Source organism: Vulpes vulpes, chromosome 13, assembly GCF_048418805.1.
Source record: "Vulpes vulpes isolate BD-2025 chromosome 13, VulVul3, whole genome shotgun sequence".
Taxonomy (NCBI): Eukaryota; Metazoa; Chordata; class Mammalia; order Carnivora; family Canidae; genus Vulpes; species Vulpes vulpes.
The window spans coordinates 141,304,715-141,328,785 of NC_132792.1; the positions used below are offsets into that span (position 1 = coordinate 141,304,715).

At 36.0% G+C, this 24,071-nt stretch overlaps 1 protein-coding gene across 1 annotated transcript in view; it reads right to left on the bottom strand.

Moving 5' to 3' along the window:
* Positions 1–24,071, bottom strand: part of HMCN1 (hemicentin 1) — a 460,089-nt gene that overhangs the window by 199,094 nt on the left and 236,924 nt on the right. The window contains exons 16-26 of the mRNA XM_072733161.1: positions 22,677–22,871; positions 19,981–20,076; positions 18,516–18,643; positions 17,039–17,183; positions 13,821–13,933; positions 11,784–11,943; positions 11,023–11,191; positions 7,916–8,043; positions 6,130–6,402; positions 4,022–4,117; positions 925–1,119 (exon numbers count right to left, since the gene is read on the bottom strand). Coding sequence (XP_072589262.1) covers positions 925–1,119; positions 4,022–4,117; positions 6,130–6,402; positions 7,916–8,043; positions 11,023–11,191; positions 11,784–11,943; positions 13,821–13,933; positions 17,039–17,183; positions 18,516–18,643; positions 19,981–20,076; positions 22,677–22,871 — 1,698 coding nt within the window. The remainder of the gene's footprint in view (positions 1–924; positions 1,120–4,021; positions 4,118–6,129; positions 6,403–7,915; positions 8,044–11,022; positions 11,192–11,783; positions 11,944–13,820; positions 13,934–17,038; positions 17,184–18,515; positions 18,644–19,980; positions 20,077–22,676; positions 22,872–24,071) is intronic.

Sequence of the window (24,071 nt, forward strand, 5' to 3'; positions counted from 1 at the left end):
AAAGGCTGGTCATACTTAAGCACATTCCTTAACATTAAGAGGAAGATCTTGACCAATATATTTATAAATAACTCTTATTAAAGTCTTACTTTAATGATCAGAGTTTTGAAGTGATGATAAAACTTAAGATAAAGTTAAGGGAGACACTAGTTATTCCACATATAACTCAAAATGTAAACTGCTACAGTCTTAATTAAGTCATGTGGGACTCACTGCTTTGCTGATGGAAGTGCATATGCCCAGTGTCTATGGAAGCCATTATCTATGAAATTTTAAAATGAACATAACCTGTGACTGATGCCAAATGACAAATGTACAAGTATTTCATTAAGGTGTTACTTATAATAACAAGTAATTGGTAACACAAATGTTCATCATTAATAGATGAAGGTTAAGGCAATCATGGCATAGCCATACAGTGGGATGCTAAACAGGTATAAATAAGAGTTAGGAATAATGAATAATCCCCAAGATAGTTAGTTTAGTAAAATAGACAAAGTGTAGAGTAATGGATGCGGTGTTCTCCTGTATGGATCTTTTTATATATAAAAATAGGATAAAATATATATTCATATTTCTTTGTTATGTATAAATACCTCTGGGAAAATACACACACACACACACACACACACACACAAACTAATAAATTCCTTTGCCCTCCAGGAGGATAAGTAGATAGCTTAGCTTAAGTCATGAGAGTTTTGACGATTCTACTACTTGAATTTTGAATAAAGTCATAATAAAAATTTACACAAAATTTTAAATCGATTAATCAATGCAATCAGATTGTCAGTTTCCTGTTTGATAGCACTCTATTCACATTAATATTAAATAATACTACATTGAGAGAATAACTTACATATATAAGAATTAGAAAATGTCATATATTCAACTATATGGTTTTGGTATCTTATCTGTGTTTACCATGGACTTTGAGGTTATATTTTTTTTCTGTTGTTCCAGCTTCATTGACTGCCACACAGATGTACTCCCCATTGTCATAGGGTGTAACAGAAGCAATAACCAACAATGTGCCATCTTCCAAGATAGAAATACCAGGCTCTCTGCCTGTCAGCTCCCTACCATTCCATATCCATTTGATGGTTGGTTTGGGGGTACCTAAATGAAAAATCAGAGGTTTGTGATATTTTATAATAAAATTAGGAATCATTATTAAATATCAAATACATTGAGGAGAAATAAAAAAAATTATGACTATAATTTATACCCTAAGGTACTATGCTGCTTTCAAGATATTTCTCCTGCATGAAATTTCTTTTTCTTTTTTTATTTTAAGATTTTATTTATTTATTCATGAGAGACACAGAGAGAGAGAGGCAGAGACCCAGGCAGAGGGAGAAGCAGGCTCCATGCAAGGAGCCCGATGCGGGACTCGATCCCGGGTCTCCAGGATCACACCCTGGGCTGCAGGCAGCGCCAAACCGCTATGCCACCAGAGCTGCCCTCCTGCAAGAAATTTCAAAGAGATTATGGTATTTAATGCCTCTAATTCCTGATGAGTCCTAAGGGACCTATGGTCTCTAGAGTTGAGCAAGTTGTCTTTCCAAGATTTTCAGAAAACAGTAAGCAAACCAAGGCATTTTCTTGTGTGAGTTCATGGTAATTAGTGGGGAAAAAATGATATTAATCAAATGGGAGAGTTTGGGGGTAAAAATAAATGAAGAACAAAAAGCAAGGGACTATCACAGGAATAAAACATAAAGATTGCCCAACCAAATAGAGTCACAACTGCAGAAGTGATCCTTTATATAATTCATACTTCTAATAGGCCTCATATAGCAGAGATGAGGAACTTCTACTACCCACACATCTAGTGATTTCATGATGTTAAACATAGGACAATAGGAACAATTCTTGACTTTTTATACTGAAAAGAAAATTGGGAAAGCAGAGAGCAGGACTAGTTTCCTAGATTTACTTATGACCAAAGAGTAAATGGAAGTAATGTGCTCGTGAGTAGAAGTGATAAAACCATCTTGAAGTATGTAATAGAGACAAAAGCACATATTGGAAATAGATGAATTCCATATTAAGAACGTACTTATGTAGCAAATGATGTGTCAGGCACTAGTCTAAGTACTTTCAAAATTTACTTAATACCTATAAAAATAAAAAGAGAGCATATTAAATTAATGTGGTTGCATGACGTTATTAATAATCTTAAATTAAGGGATGATAAAAATATTGGTATTGGTATATAATCCAAGACAAGTACAAAAGGAGGTAGAATGCAAAGAAGGTGTCATTAAAGGTAAACTCAAGTTGAGTTAAGGACTTATAAAAGTGACTCTGAAAGGTTTATTTATGAGAAAAATAAAACAAAAAGATTGGCCTATTTCATTGTGCTAACAGTAAAAAGCTGACTGATGAGGAAGAGAAGGTGAACTGATGGACTATAATTGTCTATGCTGTCAAAGAAAAAAGAGCTATAATCATTTCACGTCTTCTCATCCCACTCACTCCTTTTTGTGTCTCAATTAGACTTCTCAGTGATATTTGTTGAGTTAATAAATGAAAAATTAAATGAACAAGCAAAAAGAAGTTTTACACTAGTTTTAACTTATAAATGGTCGAACCATCATGTACAAGATGAAATTTGTTGCACAAAACAAGGAAAAGGCTTTTAGCTCCTTCAAATGAACCTAAGAATTATATCCCAGGTGAAAATGGGGAAGTGGAAAGGGGTGGTTTTTAAAGGCGGAAAAGACAAATCAAAAGAGCCAGGAAAGGGAAGTCCTCCAAGCCAGCATCGGAGTCCAGGAGCCAATGGGGGTCCAGGATCCAATGCAAAGCAAAGGGTAACAGTGCTACCGGTAGGGATCCAGCGGCAGCGACTACTCATTGTGAATATCTGAATTTAAACTCTTTTAAAGGTCCCCTCTTCAGGCCATGCCTCCTCCCTCAGTGCTATTGGGATTGTTACTGATGATTATTTTGATATATGGAAAGATTGTTAAAGTTCTCTTGTAATGCTGGTAGAAAATAATCATTGGTGAAAACTACTGGAAAGATGCAGAATCTTGCTACAGAAACAGGAACAGCCATGAGGACTCTCATCTGCAGCTGCTTCCTGGAACAAACGCTGAGAGGCATTTGTGGGAGCAATGATGGTACCAGCTGCCCGGAGGTTATGGAAAAAAATTACTGCCTGGACATTGCCAGAACTGCTATAAACACATCTGAGTCATTATGGACGTTCTTAACCACATTCTGGCATCCAGAGCAAGGGTGACAGTGACAATGCCTCTCTCACATCCCCCTGAGGAGAGAAAAGAATAGTTTCCTGCCAGGAAACATGTTGAGATAGAAAGCCCAGGAGTTCAGGGAGGTAAAGGGTTTTGGATAAGCCTCAGAGTGCCAAGTTAGAACCTGGCTTTAGAATTACCAGTAGTAAGCAAATCTAAGAAAAGAGGTTTTGGGAAGAGCAGTATCCAGGACAAATAGGGAGTTGGTCCTAATTTATACTTCTGAATGAGATAAATGCTGAAAATTCTGAATAGCTCTGTCATATTTTATTTTAAGATTTTATTTATTTATTCATAGAGATGCAGAGAGAAGAGAGAGAGGCAGAGACACAGGCAGAGGGAGAAGCAGGCTCCACACAGGGCGCCAGATGTGGGACTCGATCCAGGGTCTCCAGGATCACGCCCTTGGCTGCAGGCGGCGCTAAACCGCTGTGCCACCAGGGCTGCCTGCTCTGTCATATTTTAAAGAGAAATTCTATCAAAATAGAATGAACTAAGAAGCAACAGGAAGGAGCATGAACTACGTGGGAAACATAGTAAGGCCAATTTGGAAGAACAAAAGGTTTTTCCATTGAAGTAAATAAAATACCTGTGAGGGAAAAACACTTATTCAAAGAGCTATTTAAAAGAGAGATTAATGCCCTCTAATCCTTATAACAAGGACTAACAAGTAGGTCTTTTTATAATGATGTTTTAGGTTCAATAGAGAATTCTGGAAGAATACAACATTATGGTAATGTCCAACTATTACATACCTTTTGCAGGACATGGAAATGCAATGCGTTGATTAGCCACCCGTTCTTGGAATGGAGTGTTATATGGAGGTTCTAGATCTTCCAGTGTAGGTGGTTCTATTAGAAAAATAAATGCATTATCATAGGCTTTTCCTTTAGCAATATCAAACTCTCCTGCGGCATCATTAATCAGCTACCCTGGTGAACTGATATCTTTCCTGATTCTTCTTTTAATTATGACATATATTTTTAGTGGCCAGCTATTTCTACCTCAATGTGACTTGGAGATTTAAAGGTCAAAATGTCCCCACCCTCCAAAATTCATTATTTTCTGTTTTCCCACAATTCTGTTAAAACATAATGCTTCACCATTTTTCTTATGTCTTCCTCCTGACCTCCACACCCAATCACTTAGGGCTATATGTTCATCATATACCTGTATCTCCCTCTCTATCCTTAGGTCACTGCTTGTTTCAAACCTTTACTTCTTTTGCCCGAACTATTTCAGTAGGCTTCTTACTGGAACCCTTTTCTCGAACATGTTCCTCTTTGGATTCATATTCATTCACACAGAGACCTCAGAATATTCTCTCTGAACCATAAATCTCATCGTGTGATTTCCCTGATGAAAATCACTATTTGTATTCATTTTATCTGTAGAATAAAGTTTCACACCTGTTCCTTAGTGTACCCTATCAGTGAATCCCACCTCTCTGAACACCCTCATTATCCATCCATTTCATGAAGAAATTTGGGAGTCTCCAAATTGATGAGTCCTTCATCTCCTTCACTCCCTAATCCGAGAGTAGATCATCAGGAAAGAGCTATTATTTTTTGAGTCCATTCCCTTCTTTCCCCCAAGTCCAGCTACCATCATCTTTTGCCCAAGCTACTTTGATAGTCTCCAGCTGTTTCCCCTCACCTTCTCCAGTCAAGCCATTCTATCCCCAAAGAGTGATCTTTTAAAATCCAAATACATCATTTCCCGGTAACAATGCCTCCAAATCTTTTCACTACACATAGAATAAAATCTAAACTCCTTAATCTAAGTACCTAGATCTTGGATAATCTGGTCCATGATTGTGTGTCCAGCTTTGCCACATGTCACTCAACACCCAGTTTGAAATGCAGCCAGCTTGCCTTTATTGACTTATGCCAGCTTATCCAAAATGTCACATTTCTTCTTCTTCACATTCTACATCTTCTCCTAAGGCTCTCACCATCCCACCCCACCCCACCCCACTGCATTCCTGTGCATCACCTACTGTACTTCTGTTCATTCTTCAAATCTTAACTGGCATGTCCCAACCCAAGAAAGACTTCTTTGTTTTGTCTTTCTTTAAAAACTCATATAGACCTTCTAATGGTTTGTGAAGGCACTAACCAGTTTTGTTTATGAGATTATGTTATAAAGGTCTATGTTTTCCACTGACCCATACATATAAGCACTCAATCAAGTTTGCTGAGTGAATGAATGAACTGGGTAAGTTCTCCAACAGTGTCCTAGCCATCCATCTAAAATTGCTGGGGCAGATATGAAGTGCTGAGTACTATGGTAGTACAATACTTGCTTATCTTTCCTTCTTGCCTTTGCACTGGTATTCTCTGTGCCAGGAATGCTCTTCCCCCTAATGTCCACATGGCTAGCTCTTACTAGTCAATAGATATCACTCTAAATATCACCTCCTCAGAGAAGTTCTACCTGCCAATCCAAAGTAGCCAACTGTGGGGCTCCTGGATGGTTGAGTCAGTTAAACATCAGACTACTATTTTGGTTCAGGTCATGATTTCAGAGTCATGATATCGAGCTCCATATTGGGCTCTGTGCTTAGTGTGGAGTCTGGGATTCTCTCTCTCTCTCTCTCTCTTTCTCTGCCCCACTCCTGCTCCCACTTCCCCTCATATAAATAAATAAATAAATAAATAAATAAATAAGTAAATAAATAACAATTTTAAAGTAGCCAATCACTGGGAGCATTACCCTATTTTAATTTTCTACATAGTACTCTTCTCATGATCTGCATTTCTTATTTATTTGCTTGCTTTCTGCCTACTCAGAGAACAGCTTATGCCAGCAGGTCATATAATATACCCCCACCACACACATATTTTCCTGTGTCAAAAATCACCTTGGACATGCAGTGTTATTTCCGTTTCATCACTGCCTGCTATGTTAGTAGCGACACATGTATATTTGCCGGCATCAGAGAGCATGGCTTGGTCGATGCTTAATGTTCCATCTGAATTGCTAATATGCTGCACTCCATCCACCAGCATGGCACTTCCACCCTTAAACCAGGTGATTACAGGAAGAGGCATCCCTTGAGCATTGCACAGAATGTCCACTCTTTGACCAACTTGGACTTTCATAAGTTTAGGGCCATGTTGTATCTTTGGAGGAACTAGAAACAACTGAGTATTAGTAATCCAATTTTTAAAATTCCTTTCTCTTCTCACTATTAATGAGAACTCCTTACCAAGAGGCAGCATGAGAAAGTGGAACAATCTCACGATTTGGACCCAGATTCAGGCTACTTACTAGATGTGCAATCTAGGGCAATTGAGTAAATTTCCTGAGGCCTGTTTCCTTGATAATCCAGGCAAAATAACCGCTTCAATACCAGTACACTGCAAGGTTTATGGGAAATAATAAATATAAAACCCCTCATGCCAAACTTGAGGAAAAAGTGTTTAAAAATGTTAGGTTTCAAAAAAGAAAATGTTAGGTTTCTTTTAATTTATAAATAATTTACAGTTTAAAATCCTCTTAAAAGGCAATGATTTCTATAACATAAGGGAGTAAAAGAAAAAAAAAACATTTTTCTTCATGTACTCCCAGTTTTTGTTCTCTTTGTAGAAGGTTTAGCCAGACAGTAAGAAAAGTTTCTCATAAAAACTTTTGCTAATTTCAGAGAAGAAAATCAAGTCTCTACTACTTGTCTTAATCTACCTTCCTTTATAAATTTAAATGTGATAATTTATCAAAACACTGGCAAGTGTTACTGGTTTCCACATACATGCATTATACACTAGAGAATCAAGTTAACTCATAAGGATATAATTAGAATTTCTGTACCTTACATCCCATTCCTCTGTCTTTTTAAAAAATTTAATATTTAACCAATACATTCTAAAGGTTGTGACAACTTCATAATTTTCAGAGGATTATTTTATCATCATTTTATGAAAAAGAAAACTAAAGGTAATAGAGGTTGGATAACATGCCCAAGATGCCCTAGAGCTAGTAAACAACAGAATTCTCATTGGATTTCAATCCCATGGTTAATAAGATACTATTACAGTGATTGATCTGAGAGTGAAATCAGGTCAATACTAACTGAGGGAATCTTTTTCTGATATTTGAATATCTGGCATCTACACAATGCCTGACAGAGTATGTACTCACTAGGCATATGTTGAATAAATAAATATTTGTACAGACTATGGTAAAGTGAGGGAATAAAACAGATTAACTAGAAAGTTTTTAAGAACTTAAAGAGTTCCAGGAAGCAGAATGTTTTCAGTTGCTGAATTCTTTGAATATTGAAAATGATCATTTAAATACTAGTAAATTCTTCACTGAGAACTCACATTCACTTCTACAAAAAGCCATCCGTCTAAACACATTATTTTTTACAATGTATCAATAGATGTCATAAGTGATTGTGGACATTTAATAAAACGGAGAGCCAAAATTTAAATACTGTTCATTTGAGAAAAAGGGGAATAGTTGTCTATAGATGGCAAATAAACTTTTCCAGAGTTTATGAAAGAAAATCACAAGTCTGCAATTTTAGAAAATTTTTCTCAAATTACTGTACATACAATTTGGAGATGAACTATGAAAGAAAATGGTATGATAGATTTTCTTGTGGCCCGTACACAGATATCGTATGCCTTCATTTCAAAACTCACCGTGGACATTTAATTTAACAGACTGAGTCACGTTCCCAGCAATATTTGTAGCAACGCAAAGATACATCCCACTATCTGAAATGCGGGTCTCAATGATTTTCATTGAACCAGAAGGGAGGAATGTGTGTCTAAAAGAAAGAAACCACATGGTAGACCATAGAACATGAGAATTTAAATATCCCCAATGCAGCTGCACTTCAGTGTGAAATTACTACTCTGCAGCAGTTTTTGAAACCATTTTGTCATCTATATTATTTCTATACACCTTAAAAGTCAGGAATATTTACAATTATATTGTGTATTCTGTGTGATGTTTTTACAAATATAAAGTCAGCTTTATTTTACTTTTAGATCTAACCTAATGGTCTGAAATTACCAAAAAAGTGTACATCTTTATGCTTTATTAAGTTGTGACTATACAAAGCAAATATATATTTTAGCAGGTTTTTTTAAAGATTTTATTTATTTATTCATGAGACACACACACACACACACACACACACACACACACACACACACAGGCAGAGGGAGAAGCAGGCTCCATACCGGGAGCCCGATGTGGGACTTGATCCTGGGACTCCAGGATCACACCCTGGGCCAAAGACAGGTGCTAAAATGCTGAGCCAACCAGGGTTCCCTGTTTTAGTAACTTTTGAACTTATTTTGAATACTGTATTATTTATTCGGCAATGGTTTGTTAAAAAATTTAGTGTGTTACAATAAAGGCAAAAGAAGGTACATAATCTAATTCTCAAAAATTTATTGACTATATTATAATGTAGTTGAATGAGCCATATCTACAAATAAAAATGTTATCACATTAATTGTATTGAAATAGCTTTAAGAGGATGAGGGCCAGATAGACCTGCTTAATATTGAGATTTCTGATAAACCTAGGAAAAAAAAGTTGTTCTACTTACTGGCCCTGAGACAGAAAAATGAATAAATAGTTAAGGACAGAATTCCCCCCCCCCCCAAAGAAATAAGCATATAGAAGAATCCAACATGTAACATGCAATAACAGAGGTGATATCATAAAGAGCAAGGAAAGGATTATACTAACAATTAAAAAATGATGCTGGGCAACAAGTTCTCCACATGGGAAAAATAAATAAATAAATAAAAATAGAGCAATACCTAATACTAGACACAATATAAAAATTCAGATGGATTAAAGTCCAAAATGTGAAAAACAAACTTAAAATATTAGAATAAAACACTGGTGGCCATATTGATATTCTTCATAAGTACAAATTTTAAAAACAATAGATTAGTACAGTGAGCTACATAAAAAATGTAAAAGTCTGTATAATCAAACATCATACATGAAAAGCCTTGCAGTGGTCTGAGAGAAGATATTTTTAGCACATACAACAAAGGCTTGTTATTAAGAATACAGACAAAATTTCTATATTCAACAAGAAAAGACAAACAAGTTACCAGAAGTCTGTGCAGTAGGTTTAAAGAAGCAAGTCAGAGGTGACACAAATGACCAACAAACAAGTAAAAGCATTCTTGGCTCCCTGGAAGTCAGTCACATGAAAACTATGGTATTTGCAAGATACCATTTCACACCCATCTGAACAACAAAAATGGTTAAGTCCATCAGCACCATGCACTGTTAATAATGGGGAAATAGGTACACCTATATTCTAATGGAAGAAAGGTAAATCAGTACTGCCTCTTTGATCAGAAAGTTAGTACTGTCTACAAAGCTGAAAGTAGGAATTAATTCTGATCAGAAACTGTAGTTCTAGGTACTAGTCCTAAAGAAATTCATGCATGTGTATACAAAGAGACATACGTAAAGATATTTACTAAAAAGCCTCATTTGTACAACCAAAAAACCAAAACCAAAACCAAACCAAACCGAAACAAACAAAACCCTGAATGTCCATACATTGGGAAATGTGTTAACAAAATGTAGAACGTGCATATGGTAGTTAAAAATGAATAAACTAATTCTATGTGTATAAAAATGTTCACTTAATAAAGCAAGCAGTAGAATAAAAATATATGTTACATGGCAAATTGAAAAGACACACAAAACAAAATTAAAAACACAGAAAACAAATTCTATACTGTTTAAGAATGGATGCATAGGATGCAAATGAAGTCTGTAGCAGTATTTGCCCTTGGGGAGGGAGAAAAGGAATTGGGGAGGAAAACAATGAAACTTCAACTGTATCCATAATATGATATTTCTGTCATGCAAAAATATCCAAAGCAAATATTTTTCAAAGAAATAGTAAGCTTATGGAAAGTAGTTCTTAATTGTCTTTTTCACCCTCACCAGTGGTAGGGAAACTACAGTATAATGAATATATATATAGCTTCATAACTATACATCAGTAAGTCTAACAGACATAGCTAGAGACTATAATTCTTATTCCACCAGTAACTTCTCGCATGATATTGAGTTAAAATTGTAATTGCTAAAATAGTAATTCCCTGAGAACTGGAAACGGGGTATGGAATGTATATTAGCTTATATGATCCTTTCAGGTAAGTATTAACTCCATTTTATAAATAAGAAATATTAGGTTCAATCGAAAGAATTGCCAAACCTTTCAGACAAATTTTAAATGGTGGAGGTAAACTTAAACTTGTATTTGCATAACAACAAAGGTGGTACTCTCAAAGGCTCTGGCATTCTGCTTTCCACATCACTTAGCCTATCAAATTTATTATCTCAGTGGGCTTTTAAATCTGTAAGGGTTTAATCAAGAAGATTTTTACAAAACCATCTAATGAAAGTCAAACCTTAGATATTAAAGTAGTCGTTGTGTTTTACTGTTCCTATGGGATTAACGAGATGCTATGTGTACTATGCACTTCTACTAACACAAATCTACATACAAATATGCTCCATTTCAATAGCTACCATGTACTATGCGCTTGTGGGAAATTATGTCAAAGCTGGGTGTTAGCATTTCTAATATTAAAGAGTGATTTAGAAGGTATATATATTTTCTTTAGGCTCAGATCTATGTGTGAATTATCTCAAATTTATTTTTTTGAAACATTTAAAAACCTGAATAGATATAGCCATCTGCCCCCAAGAGATTATATTTTTTGCATCTCAAGATTCATCCCAGATGCCCTACCTTGGAGAGAAGGGAGAGATGAGCTGGGTCTCTTTGGCCCAGGTAATGATGGGTGGGGGTATGCTCTTCACTTCACATGGAAGTGTCACCTCTTCCCCTGCAAGGACGGAGATCTCAACAGGCTTATCCTGGGACAGTCCTCGTTGGTCTCCAAATACTCTGGGCCTCACTAAAATAAACACGTTTGGGAAAGGAAATAGTACATTGAAAGCATTTAACGTACAATGCGGACTACTAATATTCTTTAAAAATGTACAAAAAGATGCTGCCTATTCCAAAATTTCAGGGCATATCTAAAACTTTCCACGAACACAATTATAATGAGAGCAGGAAAAAAAATGACCAGAAAGTTTCCCTTTTTAGCTCTTCCTTTCAGAACATAATGAAGAGGTCAGCTGAAATGCCCTTTTAAAGAGTCTGCCATCTGTAAAAGTAACCCCTCAAGGCAGAGTGCTAACCAAGACATAGCTGAGGTTTGGCTTTGCTAGGAGTTTCAACTAACAAGTGTTTCTGACGCTGGTTGGGTGCAATAAGCATACTCCTTGGTAAAACACCATAAAATTTTTCCGAATGGCTATACAATTACTCTGCCTTTAAATCAGAATCGAAGCAAAGGAGATGCTGGTTGGCAGTAAAAATGCGTTTTGTAAACATAGTTCACTTTAGGAGAACAGCCCCTAGTAATATGATTTGGGAGAGAAATGTGAGTTTTGGCGCCAGCAGACAGTGTCAAAGAAAAACATTCCTCCAGGGGCTCTCACCATAGACAGTCAGCTGCACTTTCCTCTTGGCGTAGCCGGCGGCATTGGTGGCGGTGCAGACATACTCACCACTCTCTTCACCCCCAGGTGACACCACATACAAACTTCCATCAGCCCCTGCAGAAAACTTAGCACTGCTGGTGGAAATCAGCTCGCCCTTCTGCAAAACACAACAGAGAGCAAAGTGTTTTGTAAGATAATAAAGGAGTGACTTAATGTCTGAAATGGAAGAGAGGAAGGAAAATAATCTCCAAGGGGGAAAATACTAGATTTTAAAAAATGCTAATTTGAAGAGAGTGATTTGTATGAAAAATGAAGCAAAGAAACCAAAGGTGGTATTTCTTCCTACTGAACCACATCCCCTTTGTTCCAGAGCTATTTAAAAAGGGAGAGAATAATGGTAATGATAATGGTAATGAATGGGATGATGCTTCTGCTAAGCCACACACTGTTTCGAGCACTTCGCATGAATTAACTATTTTCATGTTCAAAACAATCCTACGGAGCAGGAACTACCACAACCCCCATTTTACAGATAAAAGCTTGGGGATGATGTGGAGTATAACATTCAGTCAGTGGTAGAGCTGGGACTTGAACCCTGGCAGTCGAAACTCTTCACCTCTGCACTTTATCACAGCACACAGGTCACCCTGGCCTTTCATTTTTATATTTTCCTAAAATGCCTTAAACTGCTACACAGTACCAGACACTGTGCAGTTTGGGGATTGGCTTCGCCATGATATTTTTGTGTCCACAATGCAGAAATCTTAACCTTTTTATTTCATTTACAGATGTCAGCACCAACTTCTTTATATTTCAGAGCTTTTTAGATATATAAAATTAGATGGTATGGTAAGATACATTGGTTGTGATGCTAATTATACAAATGCCAAAGCTTGTTATTATGCCAAGCTTTTATATTACCAATATATGCCAGATTAAATTAATTTTCATAAAATATGCTATTTTCATGACTGTTCAAAGACAGAAAGGAATTCCTCCGAAATGGGTTTTTCCTCACTGCAAGAATACAAGTAAAAGCCAGACAACTTCATGATAGGGACATAGAGGGGAATAAATGAGTTCATATAGAACTTGTTTTTGGCTTTCTAAAAGAACAGGGTCTGAGGCAAAGATTTGGAAACAAGAAGTTTAGTTGGAAAGTGATCCCCAGAGCCCCGAGCAGACACGTGAGAGAGTGGGGCACAGAAGGAAGGAAAGCTAAAAAGGATTTCAGGTTCTTGTTTCCTCTGTGGCTGGGCTGATAAGCTTCTATGTGCTGGGGATCCTTTGAGAAACTATGTAGAAGCAACCCAGAAATATACTTCTGAGGGATGAGAAGCAGGTCATTTACATAGGACACCTGCTCCCCAAAGGTGTTAATGCCCCTACACTTCCTGGCTGCCTGATCTCAGGCTGAGTGGCTTTCTGAGCAAGCCCTGAGTCCAAAAACCAGAGAGGCACATGCAAAAAATATGATTCTGGAAGAAAGCATGGAGCTGTCCACCAGAGCTGCGCTGAAAATCACAAGGGCTGACGGGATGTGGCAAGCATATAAAAGGATCTGCTATAGCATGCAGTGTTTAGAATGGTTCCTGGTGTACAGAATGTGCTATGTTGGTGTTCACTGTTGCATTCTTAATGTCATTCAAGCATCAGATAGGTGATGGCACTAAGGACATTTTAAGGTTCCTTCCAAGTGGTATGACTGCATGGGTTTTCCTTTTTATAAAATTCTGTGGTACAGTCACAAGTTCCATACATGACTAAAAATATCCAAATGTTGTTATAATATGAACATTAAAAACACCACTAGAGGGGGACCTGGGTGGCTTAGTGGTTGAGCGTCTGCCTTTGGCTCAGGTCATGATCCTGGGGTCCTGGTCCTGGGGATAAGTCCCGCCTTGGGCTCCCTGTAGGAAGCCTGCTTCTCCCTCTGCCTACGTCTCTGCCTCTCTGTGTGTCTCTCATGAGCAAATTAATAAAATCTTTAAACAATAACAACAACAACAAAACACCACTAGATAGGCCATTTACCTTGGACCAGATGATAGATGGCTTGGGAATTCCACTTGCTTTGCATGGTAAAGTTACTGGAATGCCTTCAATTGTGCTGAGTACTTGCTGCCCATGCTGAATGGTTGGCAGCACTGAAAAAGGAGGCAATGTTCAAAATCTGAGCATCTGTTCTTCCATTTAGCCTCATATGTTTAAAGTTGTACATTTTTAGGGTATACCGCATATTTGTAGCTAAGACAACATTTTCCAATAGAAATGTAGGGTAACTTGTAAGGGAGTGTAATAAAGGAAACACAGTAACTGTAATCTGAAGAATTTAATAAAAACATAAAATCAAGTAGTAAATTATGCTTAGTAAGCTAACTTTCCTAACAAAAATAAGACTGAAGAAAATCCATATTTTCCTGGAAACTCGAAGTAGAATTACATTCCAAGAGTTACACGTTTAACACATACCCTTCATTGTTGTCCATGACCCAGTCAGCTGCAGTGAGCTGACATAAGCCTACTGCCAGACAAATGGACTGTTTAACTGTCAGGCATTTAATATCTGTCCATTCACAAGAACAACCTAACAAGGTATGAAATTTAACCTAGAAAGGATTTGTTTTCTTAAAAGAAATTCAACAAAAAAATTTGCAAGGCCTTTTAAAAGACTAAAATACTGGATTCTAAGCCAGTAGTTTTCACGAAGAAAAATAACATACCTATGACTTTAGAAAGCAACTGATGAATTAACATTATGTGAGCAGAAGCAAAAGGAAAAGGAAGACTTAATTATTCCATTCTGTGCATATCTCAATTAATCATAGGCAATTTGCATGTGAAAAATTATCAGTATTCTATGTTCTCAAAATAATGAATTTGATTAACAAGCTCCCATACATGGAAGTTCTTAACATAGTACAAGTAACACAATATAAACCCCATATATGCCAGGTGTTCTTTTCCTTTCCCTGGAAAGATGAGACTGAAGCTGTTCCCTAGGGCTCAAGCACTCACTGTGTCTCTTGACTTTGAGTCAAATTTCTCTAGAATTATCACAATTACTCTCAGGAGAAGTTTGCCAGAACTAGAGGTACCAGAGATCTCTATGCAAAAACTTCCCTGGAAGGCTTAAATTAGCTTTGCTATATGTTCATATTTTCCTAAGGCTGGGCTTATTCTTTAGATAATTTCTTCTTTAAAAAATTGGCAAAAAATCGCAGATACTTTTATGTCAGGCTACTCTCTAAAGCAACAAATTTAATTTCCAGAATCACCATGGAAGAGTCAACTCTCAACTCTACTGTAATTTTGTGGCAACACTGGAATAAGCCATTTTCTCAAATGCAAAGTGAGTTTGACAGCTATAAGGAAAAGTGGAAAATTTAGGCATTTTCAAGTCTGATGACATCTGACTGTGCAAGAGGTGTTTCTTTCCAGATTGTCCACCGACATAAATCAAGATGTCAACTGAAAGGTTTGCCATTTTAGTTTACATTTATATTTGCAGCATTAATTCATCCTTTTAAGAACAGGTCATTGACAGCTTTTAATGAGTGTTCTTAGAAGTGGCCGAGGCAGAGTAATGAAGGCATGGCAATGCTAATGAACATGAATATGGAGGTATGGAGAACCTGTGATATTGCATCATAGCCAACTCAAAACTAATTTGTTGGCTAAATGGTTGCTCAGTTTAGCTCCTGTCAAATGTCTGGGTTGATTTTCTTAACCTTAGTAACTAAATCAGTTACTCATTTTGGACTAAGATAGATGAAACAATGTCGTGATCTTTTTAACTTTTAATTGTCAACACTCAGTGCATCATGATAAACCATATCACTGGTTCACCTGTCTCCTCACCCCTCTTATCTGGAAGACATACCAGAGGATCATATCACTCTTTCACTCAAGTAGAAATTTGCCTCAGAATCCTCAACACAATATTCTATGGAGGTCACATGATTATATCTCTATACACGAGTCTCAAGGCAATCCATAAGCACTCTCCAGGAAATCTATGGACTGATTTTCTCTAAAAATAGTTAAACACAATTATATTCTATTTCGCATTATGCATTTATTCTTTTAGACTATAATTTAGTGTTACTTTAATATTTCTTTAAAATAGTATTTCTTCAAGAGTATCTCATGTGATGTTGATGGAGGCTGGTATAACCAGCACATAAGATTGAGAGAGGCAGAGGAGGTTATTTACAATAAGAAAGGAGGTTATTTAATTTAACATAGGGACACCTGGGTGGCTCAGCAGTTGAGCATCTGCCTGTAGCCCAGGGTGTGATCCGCAGTCTCAGGATGGAGTCCCACATCAGGCTCCCTGCCTGTAGCCTGCTTCTCCCTCTGCCTACGTCTCTGCCTTTCTCTCTCTGTGTCTTTCATGAATAAATAAATAAAATCTTAAAAAAAAAAGAAGAAACAGACGTTAAAAAAGAAGAGGGTCTGCATCCACTGACAATTTCCATAGGCCAAGCAAAATGTGGAAATTACCGGATTCTCCAATTCATGTCCTTAAAAAAAGGATGAATTCACTAAAAATAAATGTTCTGTGCTACTTTCATCTCTGAACACAGAACTATTTTTTAATAGCACACTTTAAAAAGCAATGTTGCAAAGTCTTTAAAGAAAACATACAAAAAAATTTATGACAATTTCTTAAACTATGAAGTTGTCATTTATTGAGATGTAAAAAGTTCATGACTGTTAGTCACGAATGGAAAAAGAGATAGCTTTTGGATATTCTTATTTGTGACCTTTTATCTAACATGCAAAAAGATTGTTTGGAGCACATGAGGTGGCCTTTAGAAAAGTTTAGGTCATTGCTAGCTAACACACAAAGGGGTCATTAGTAAGGACATGCTTGTTGCACAATCCAAAAAGAAAAGGCAATTTGGATGGAATAATAAATTCAGCTTGTCTGAAATTAAAATGTATTTTTAAACATAACTCTTTGAGAACTGAGCTCACTTTTATCAATTAAGAAACCACTTACAAAAGCCCTTGGCCAGACTCAGCTGGTGACTCCCAATAAAGACTTTCTGTGTATGTAGCAAAGGGAATTCTGGAAACAGCCTTAACAATGTAAATAGTGTTCAAGAAATAAGGCTTTTTGTTAAGAATAACAATTAGGGAAAAAATCTACTTCTTACAACTAGAAGACAGAGTTATTTGATTTAGAGACATAAACCTAGCTTTGAACATGGTTTGGAAAGAATTACAATGGGTGTGTCTCTTACCATGCACATCCACAGTGGTAGTTTTGTTAACGGTTCCAGCCACATTGCTGGCCACACAAGTATATTTGCCCCCATCCTGAAGGCGAACTCTTTCAATATGGAGACTCCCATCACTGCGCACAGTAATGTAAGGATTTTGGACCAACTTAAAGGAAAAAAAAAGTCATACTTAATTTAAAAGGTAATGTTCCCTAAGCATAAACCAGATTTTTTTTAACTGAGTTATTAAATGTCTTATAACAAATTATTCTTAACACCCTTATGTAAAAAATGATGAGCATAAAATGTTACCAAGAGTAGAATCAATTGTATGTCATCCTAATATAACACCAAAAATTATACCTACTAACATTTGTTGTAGTTATGCACATGTTGGAAAAAGGAATGAAACAGAGACATCACTTGACATGAGACAAGTCATGTCAAGTGATGTCTCTATTTTGTGTCTCTTTGATCTTTGTTATCACTCAGAACCAAATTCTACTAGTGACTTTTACTTTTCACTAATTGTTCTTTTTCAAGAAGATTGTACCACCACTTGCAAGCTATTTGATATTTTTATTTTGGCAAGTAGGTAGTCATTCAAGCTGAGAGAATGTGATTCATCTCAACACTCACCCTTTTCTGTGACAGATGCAAATATCAGAGGCAATGTACGATCTAGGAACTGTGACAGAGAAAATTGGCAATATTTTCTGTTAAAAATGATCACTCCAGCTGTGCCATTGATGTGTTTTATTCAATCACAGGACATCTTAGTGCTCAAACAGTATCATCCTTTGTTGTAAGGGCCTTTAATTATTAAGTGAGGTCTACTAATTTTTCTTAGGATTTAATGCAAATATGAATAATTTGACAACTTATTCCATGGAGTCAAGTCATTTCTAATTGGCACTTCAAAATGAAAGTGAGTCTAACTACCCTGGAAAATGGAAGGAAAAATGCTCTTGACTAGGCGGAAATTTATTGCCAGAGAGAGCATGTTTGCAAAAAAATTCCTTAGAACTGTGAAAATTTTTCACATTCTTTCATAATTCAAATTTATACACTAAAAAACAATGATACAAAATAGATCCATATTTTCAAATAATTCATAAAAAATATTTAAAATTAATAAATGGAAGAATTTTATGAAAATATTGATATTTATTATATCCTACAAAGAGGATATGAAAATATTTAAATGCTATAAAAGTAATTTTATATTTGCTTCAGTTTTTACATATTTTGAAGAGTTTATTAGTTGCAGTGAATTTAATGCAAAACTATAAAAACCACACGATTGACTATTTCTCCACCTTATTAATTCCAAAATAATGTAAACTACATAAACTGAATACTGAAAAAAAGTTCTGGTGTTACACTTACAAAATGTATTTTGGTATATATACTAAATTGAAATGTCAACAGTTGGAATAAATTGTCTCTTATGCAAGAAAATTAGAAATGTGAACGCACAGATTTATAATGTTCTTACCATGGCTGAATTCTTAATCCACCGACGTTCTGGAATGGGATTTCCAGCCAACAGAGCACAAGGCAAAGTAAGCTGCTGTCCTTCAATGACACTGGTCACTGAAGGGCTGATTCCAATGAGTGGAGCAACTAAGTCAGGAGAAACAGGTATTATCAACTCTATCTTACCCGAAAGGAAGGCAAATGTTCTTTCTTTTAAAGATTTTATTTATTTATTTATTCATGAGAGACACAGAGAGAGAGGCAGAGACATAGGCCCAGGGAGAAGCAAGAAGGTAAATGTTCTAAAAGGCCAAGATGACTATTAATTATGCTCTTAAAAAAATTAAATTCTCAAGAACAAGATTTTTAAATGTAAATGGGTTTGAATTGCAAGACAGAGATAAAAGACCCTTCTAAGCAGAGGGAATGGCAAGAGGGCCGGTAATAGCACAGAAGCAGAGAAAGTAAAAAGAATTAGTCTATGGCATGGAATGCCAGAATTGTCAAGAAATTGTGCAACGTATGCAACGGACAAATGGAAAGTACTTACAAATCTAAAAAGTGGGATCACCAGAACCATTCTAAGGAAATATTAATCTGAAAATTGTGACTAAGATTTATTGGATAAGGAAAAAACCAGAAGGGATAAGATCAATGAGGAGGCTGTCATAACAGCTCCAGCAAATAAAATGAGGTGGACTCTCTTAGATGGAAAGATGTTCTTTTCTAAGAATTATTTAATAAATTTTACACAAATCAAGGGAAATCCCCAGATATTCTATTTAGAAAATTTAATTATATGTTGATGAATAAAGGAAGATATAGAAAGAAACTTTTATAAATGCGAATTAATGAGAAACAGGCATTGACAGATCTAAAAATCACATAAAATAATAAATTAGACAATGTAGTACTAGTGCAAAAATAGAATTCCAAGGAATAGACATAGGAATTAAAATTTAGCATATGACCAAATGGGTATTTTAATCAGTGGGAAGAGATTATTCAATAAAGATATTGAGACAAAGGTCTTACCACTTGGAAATAAATGATATTGTATCCTTACTTCATATTAGGTCTTTCCACTTGGAAATAAATGATACTGTATCTCTACTTCATATTATTTTCAAAGATAATTCAGGTGGACTTAAAATGATAAGGGTAAAAAAGGGAAACAGAAAAGAATGCCATGACTCTGTGTGTATGTATTTATATTTAGACTTAAATCAATTTATTCAAGTTGACCTTCATTTCTTCAAATGGAAGATAAAGAACTTGGAGCAGATGATCTCTAAGGTTATTTCCAGTTCTAACATCCCATGAAATTTGAAATAGGATGGGAGAGGGAGAGGCGAGTTTAGTAGTCAAATACTTACCTGTTGTTTTTGTTTTTTTATTTAAAGTGACAAAAGCAAGAGCCAATGTAGTAAAAGAAGTCTGATGACTTGGAAAAGCTTGATACCTAAGCACCTAATTGATCTTACCAAGTCCTGTCACTGTTATTGTTGTCTGGGACTGGATCTTTCCAAACTGGTTTTCAGCTTCACAAATATAGGTTCCTTTATCATTTGCCCATAAATCTAAAAAGAAGAGATTATTTACTCATTCAATGCCATCTAGGAAGCATAACTATGTGCCAGGCACAGTGCTGAGATTTGTGGGTGGAAAACGTGTGGGTACTGTCTTCTGTAGTTCCCATTGTTGGGGAGGAGACATACATGAAAACCAACTATCAACCACAGTGTGATAATGCTATAATATGCATTTCAAGCAATGAGCTGTGGGAACACAGAGAGACATGAGAATGATGGCACATACAGGAGTTAGGAGAGGAGTCACAGTGGAGGCAGGATACAAGCTGTACCTTAAACAGTAGGTAGAACAGGGGAAGGGCAGTCCAAGCCCAGTGGGCTGCAAAAACAAAAGAATAACTTGAAAAATCAAGGTCTGTTCAAGGAATGGAAAGTTGCATCACCAATGTATTCTGCAACACCACCCTAGGGGCGTTTTGAAGATTTGCAAGATATATATATCAATCAGTTGGACCAATGACTGGGGGAAGTATACTGGCACTTAGTGGGTAAAAACTGGGGAGGCCATGAAGGGGCAGATTCATGAAAGGAACAACTATTACAAAGCCAGCAAGACTTCTGATGTTCCCACTGGAAGTTCACAGATTTTATAACTTTGTTTATAATTGTATGATAATTATATTTATCAGTCTACATTTGAGCTGTCAAATTCATGGTGATGTACATCAATATGTATGTATATTATGCAGAAATGCCAGAGTATTTATCTATTAAAATACTTATTATTTAATAAAGATTATTTTGCTTTGTACTATTTTCAGATATTAAAATAGATTTTATTTTCTGGGTAGATCAAAAATATAGACTTTGTTTCAGGATAGTTAAAAGGCTATTACAAAATATTTTTAATTGAGGAGGGTGTTAGGGGAATCAGAATGAAGACTACTAGGTTAAAGGCTGTGTGGATACAGTCAGAAAACAAGCTAAAGACAAAGTTTGGTGCCTTGTAAAGAGTGTGATTTGTCTAGTGAGCAAGAGGGGAGGCAACAGAAGATTTTAAATAGGAAATGACTGTGATCTTTGCAAATATCTTAACTAAATAAGCACAATGTACTCTACTGAAAAGATTTGACAGAGAAAAATTGTAGCTTCCCATTTTAAACAATTCCGTATTATTTCAGATAAAAAGCTGTGACAAAGCTTCTACTCCTCTGTTAATCTTTTGCATATAATGGCAGAACTGCATCTGGTAAATTCAGGCAGTGTCCACTCTCAACAACAGCAAGCGTTCATTTGCAAAGGAAAGTTCAGCAAATCATCTGGTTAATAAGGCACACATTGTTTCTATCCAAGATATTTTTCATGTTATCAACTCGCGGACTAATTTGTGTAGACATACATAAGACCACAGAGAACTGTTTCTAATCACTACTTTCCTTCTAGATAGTTTAATTTGGACACTTGGGCAGCCATTTGTCAATACATTCCCCCTTTTTATTCTTCCCTTTTTACATCTCCTCTAATTGATTTGTTTCAGGTCCAATTTATTTCCTGTTAGGCTTTTCTCATCACTACTATCGCCCTACTTGCATAACTCTGTGAGCTTCCCCATTTTTTTCTCATCTCTCCAACTTTGCAGAGGGATTGTTCTGAAATAGTACATTCATGTGCCTTTTTCCACAGGGAAACATGGGGGGTTATTTTCTACCTCACCAAAAACACTTCTTCACCTGTACATTCTAGGTCCTGCACAGTCTGACGCAGTAGGCATTTTTTTGGCCATCCACTTAGATGGTGGGTTGTGAAATGCCTGAGTGAGGGACCCCATATATGACTTCTGTCTTCACCACAGAGCCGGGCCCAGAACTGAATACTTAAGCACTTATAATTAGTTTAATTTGTATTTGGAACTTGAAGTGGCTAATGGACATTTAATATTTAATAAACATGGAAATCACTTATTGGAGGCTTTCTACAAAATAACCCCAAAGATGCAATTACTTTTTAAAAACCAGTTAATCAGCTAAATATTTTGGTCCTCTAGTGCCACTACTCAAACAATCTAAACACTATTTTAAAAAGTACAAAATATTTACAAGTATCTGCATGCTTAAGAGCTTATAGGCAAAATTTTTAGATGCTGGAGTATTTGATGATTTTTTTCAATCTTCTGCTCCAGGTATATATCACTTTTAATCAAGGAGCTTCCATAGGGTATAGAGTCCCTATGCATATAGTTATGTATTTTTGGTCAAAAAAATTCACTAAAGTTACCTTTTTGCTAGTAATATTTTATCTTTCTATACGGCAATTGGTCCAAGAGTCAATAAAATGTGATCACTTATCCACCTAGAGGCCCAGGTGTTTCTATTTGCAATAAGAAACAGTGAGATATGAAGAAGTCACATTGCTTCATAAGCCTTTATGAAATGACATACATCTGAATAAAATACATTTATGACAATTCCAAGATATAAGAATTCAGTACTCTTTTAAAAGGAAATGCAACAAACACAAAATGTTTTTAAAGAACAAAATGTGTTGGCAAGATCAATTCACAACTTTAAACATACTAATCCCTATGTATAGAACATGAATGTATAATATATATGTACATACTTGTATAAAATATATTTCCTTTAACCTACTTGAAATAAAGAGAGCTCCTGTTCTTAGTTGGCTGATGGAACTCACTGAAAAGGGTCTTGAGAAGATCGGCATGTTGTCTGATCTCCTCCATTTAATCTTTGGTTCTGGATAACCCTGGACATAGCAAGGTAATGTCACATTTGAGCCAATTTCCACAGACACATCAGCAGGTTCTTGTATGAAAACTGGAGGTGCTAAAAGATATTTAAAACAAACAAAGAAAAGGTCATTGAGATAGTATATAGGCACAGTAAGTACATACTTCATTCTTAAATGGTCAACAGATTGAATCTGAACCAAGATATTGTTCACATAGTATTGTAAATTTACCCTTTAAGCATTTCTGGATGGTATTGAAATAGTCAATACTTCTTTTTTGCTTAATAAATGAATGGAGGTACAAAGAAGTTCAACTGCTTCCTTAAAATGATAAATGATAGAGAATGGAATTTAAGAGTAGAAACTGAAATCAAGATTATTTTCAATAAAGAGAATCTTTCATCTTAGAAATTTGTTTTCAATTTTAGTTTATGTCATACAGCTCAAATCTTTGAACTTTCTTACAAATATGTTTGCCTTGTAATGAAATATTCTGGACTTTTTCCAAAACTTAACTCCTTTTGGTCCAGTTTTTAAAGAACTTAATTTATACCAGAGCTCATTCTTTAATAGATCACTATAACCAGCTAACAGTATTTAATTCTAAATTATACCCTTGTTCTAGATCACATTCTTGCTTCTCAATACCTTTTACCTTTTCTACATTTTTGAGTTAACGGAATTTGAGCTTGAAAATCAATAATAGGGCACCCCCGGTGGCGCAGCAGTTTAGCGCGGCCTGCAGCCCGGGGTCTGATCCCGGATACCCAGGATCCAGTCCCGCGTCAGGCTCCCTGCATGGAGCCCGCTTCTCCCTCTGCCTGTGCCTCTGCCTCTCTCTCTCTCTCTCTCTCTCTCTCTCTCTCTCTCTGTGTCTGTCATAAATAAATAAATAAATAAATAAATAAATAAATAAATCTTAAAAAAAGAAACAGGGTGATCCTGATAACAATTCTTTGTCATTTTATCGGCTTTCCCTTTTCTATAGGTTCTTACAACTGCTGAAAGTCAAGTTGTTTATCAGCCTAATAAAAATGAGTGCAAAGATCATTTCTTTCCTTCTCAATGGGAATTTTGGGACTCGGATGTATACTTGTCTTCCAAGTAGCCTTAGTCCTTTATTAGCCTGAGCTAAAGGACATCCATCCTCTAACTTTGCAACCTCATCTCCCATTATTCCCCTAGAGAAATCTTATTCTTGGACAATCCGAACTCTTCACTCTTTTCCAAACAAGGACTGACCATTTTCATATCAGTACCAGTGTCACTGCCATCCCTTTCAAATGCAATGTTGA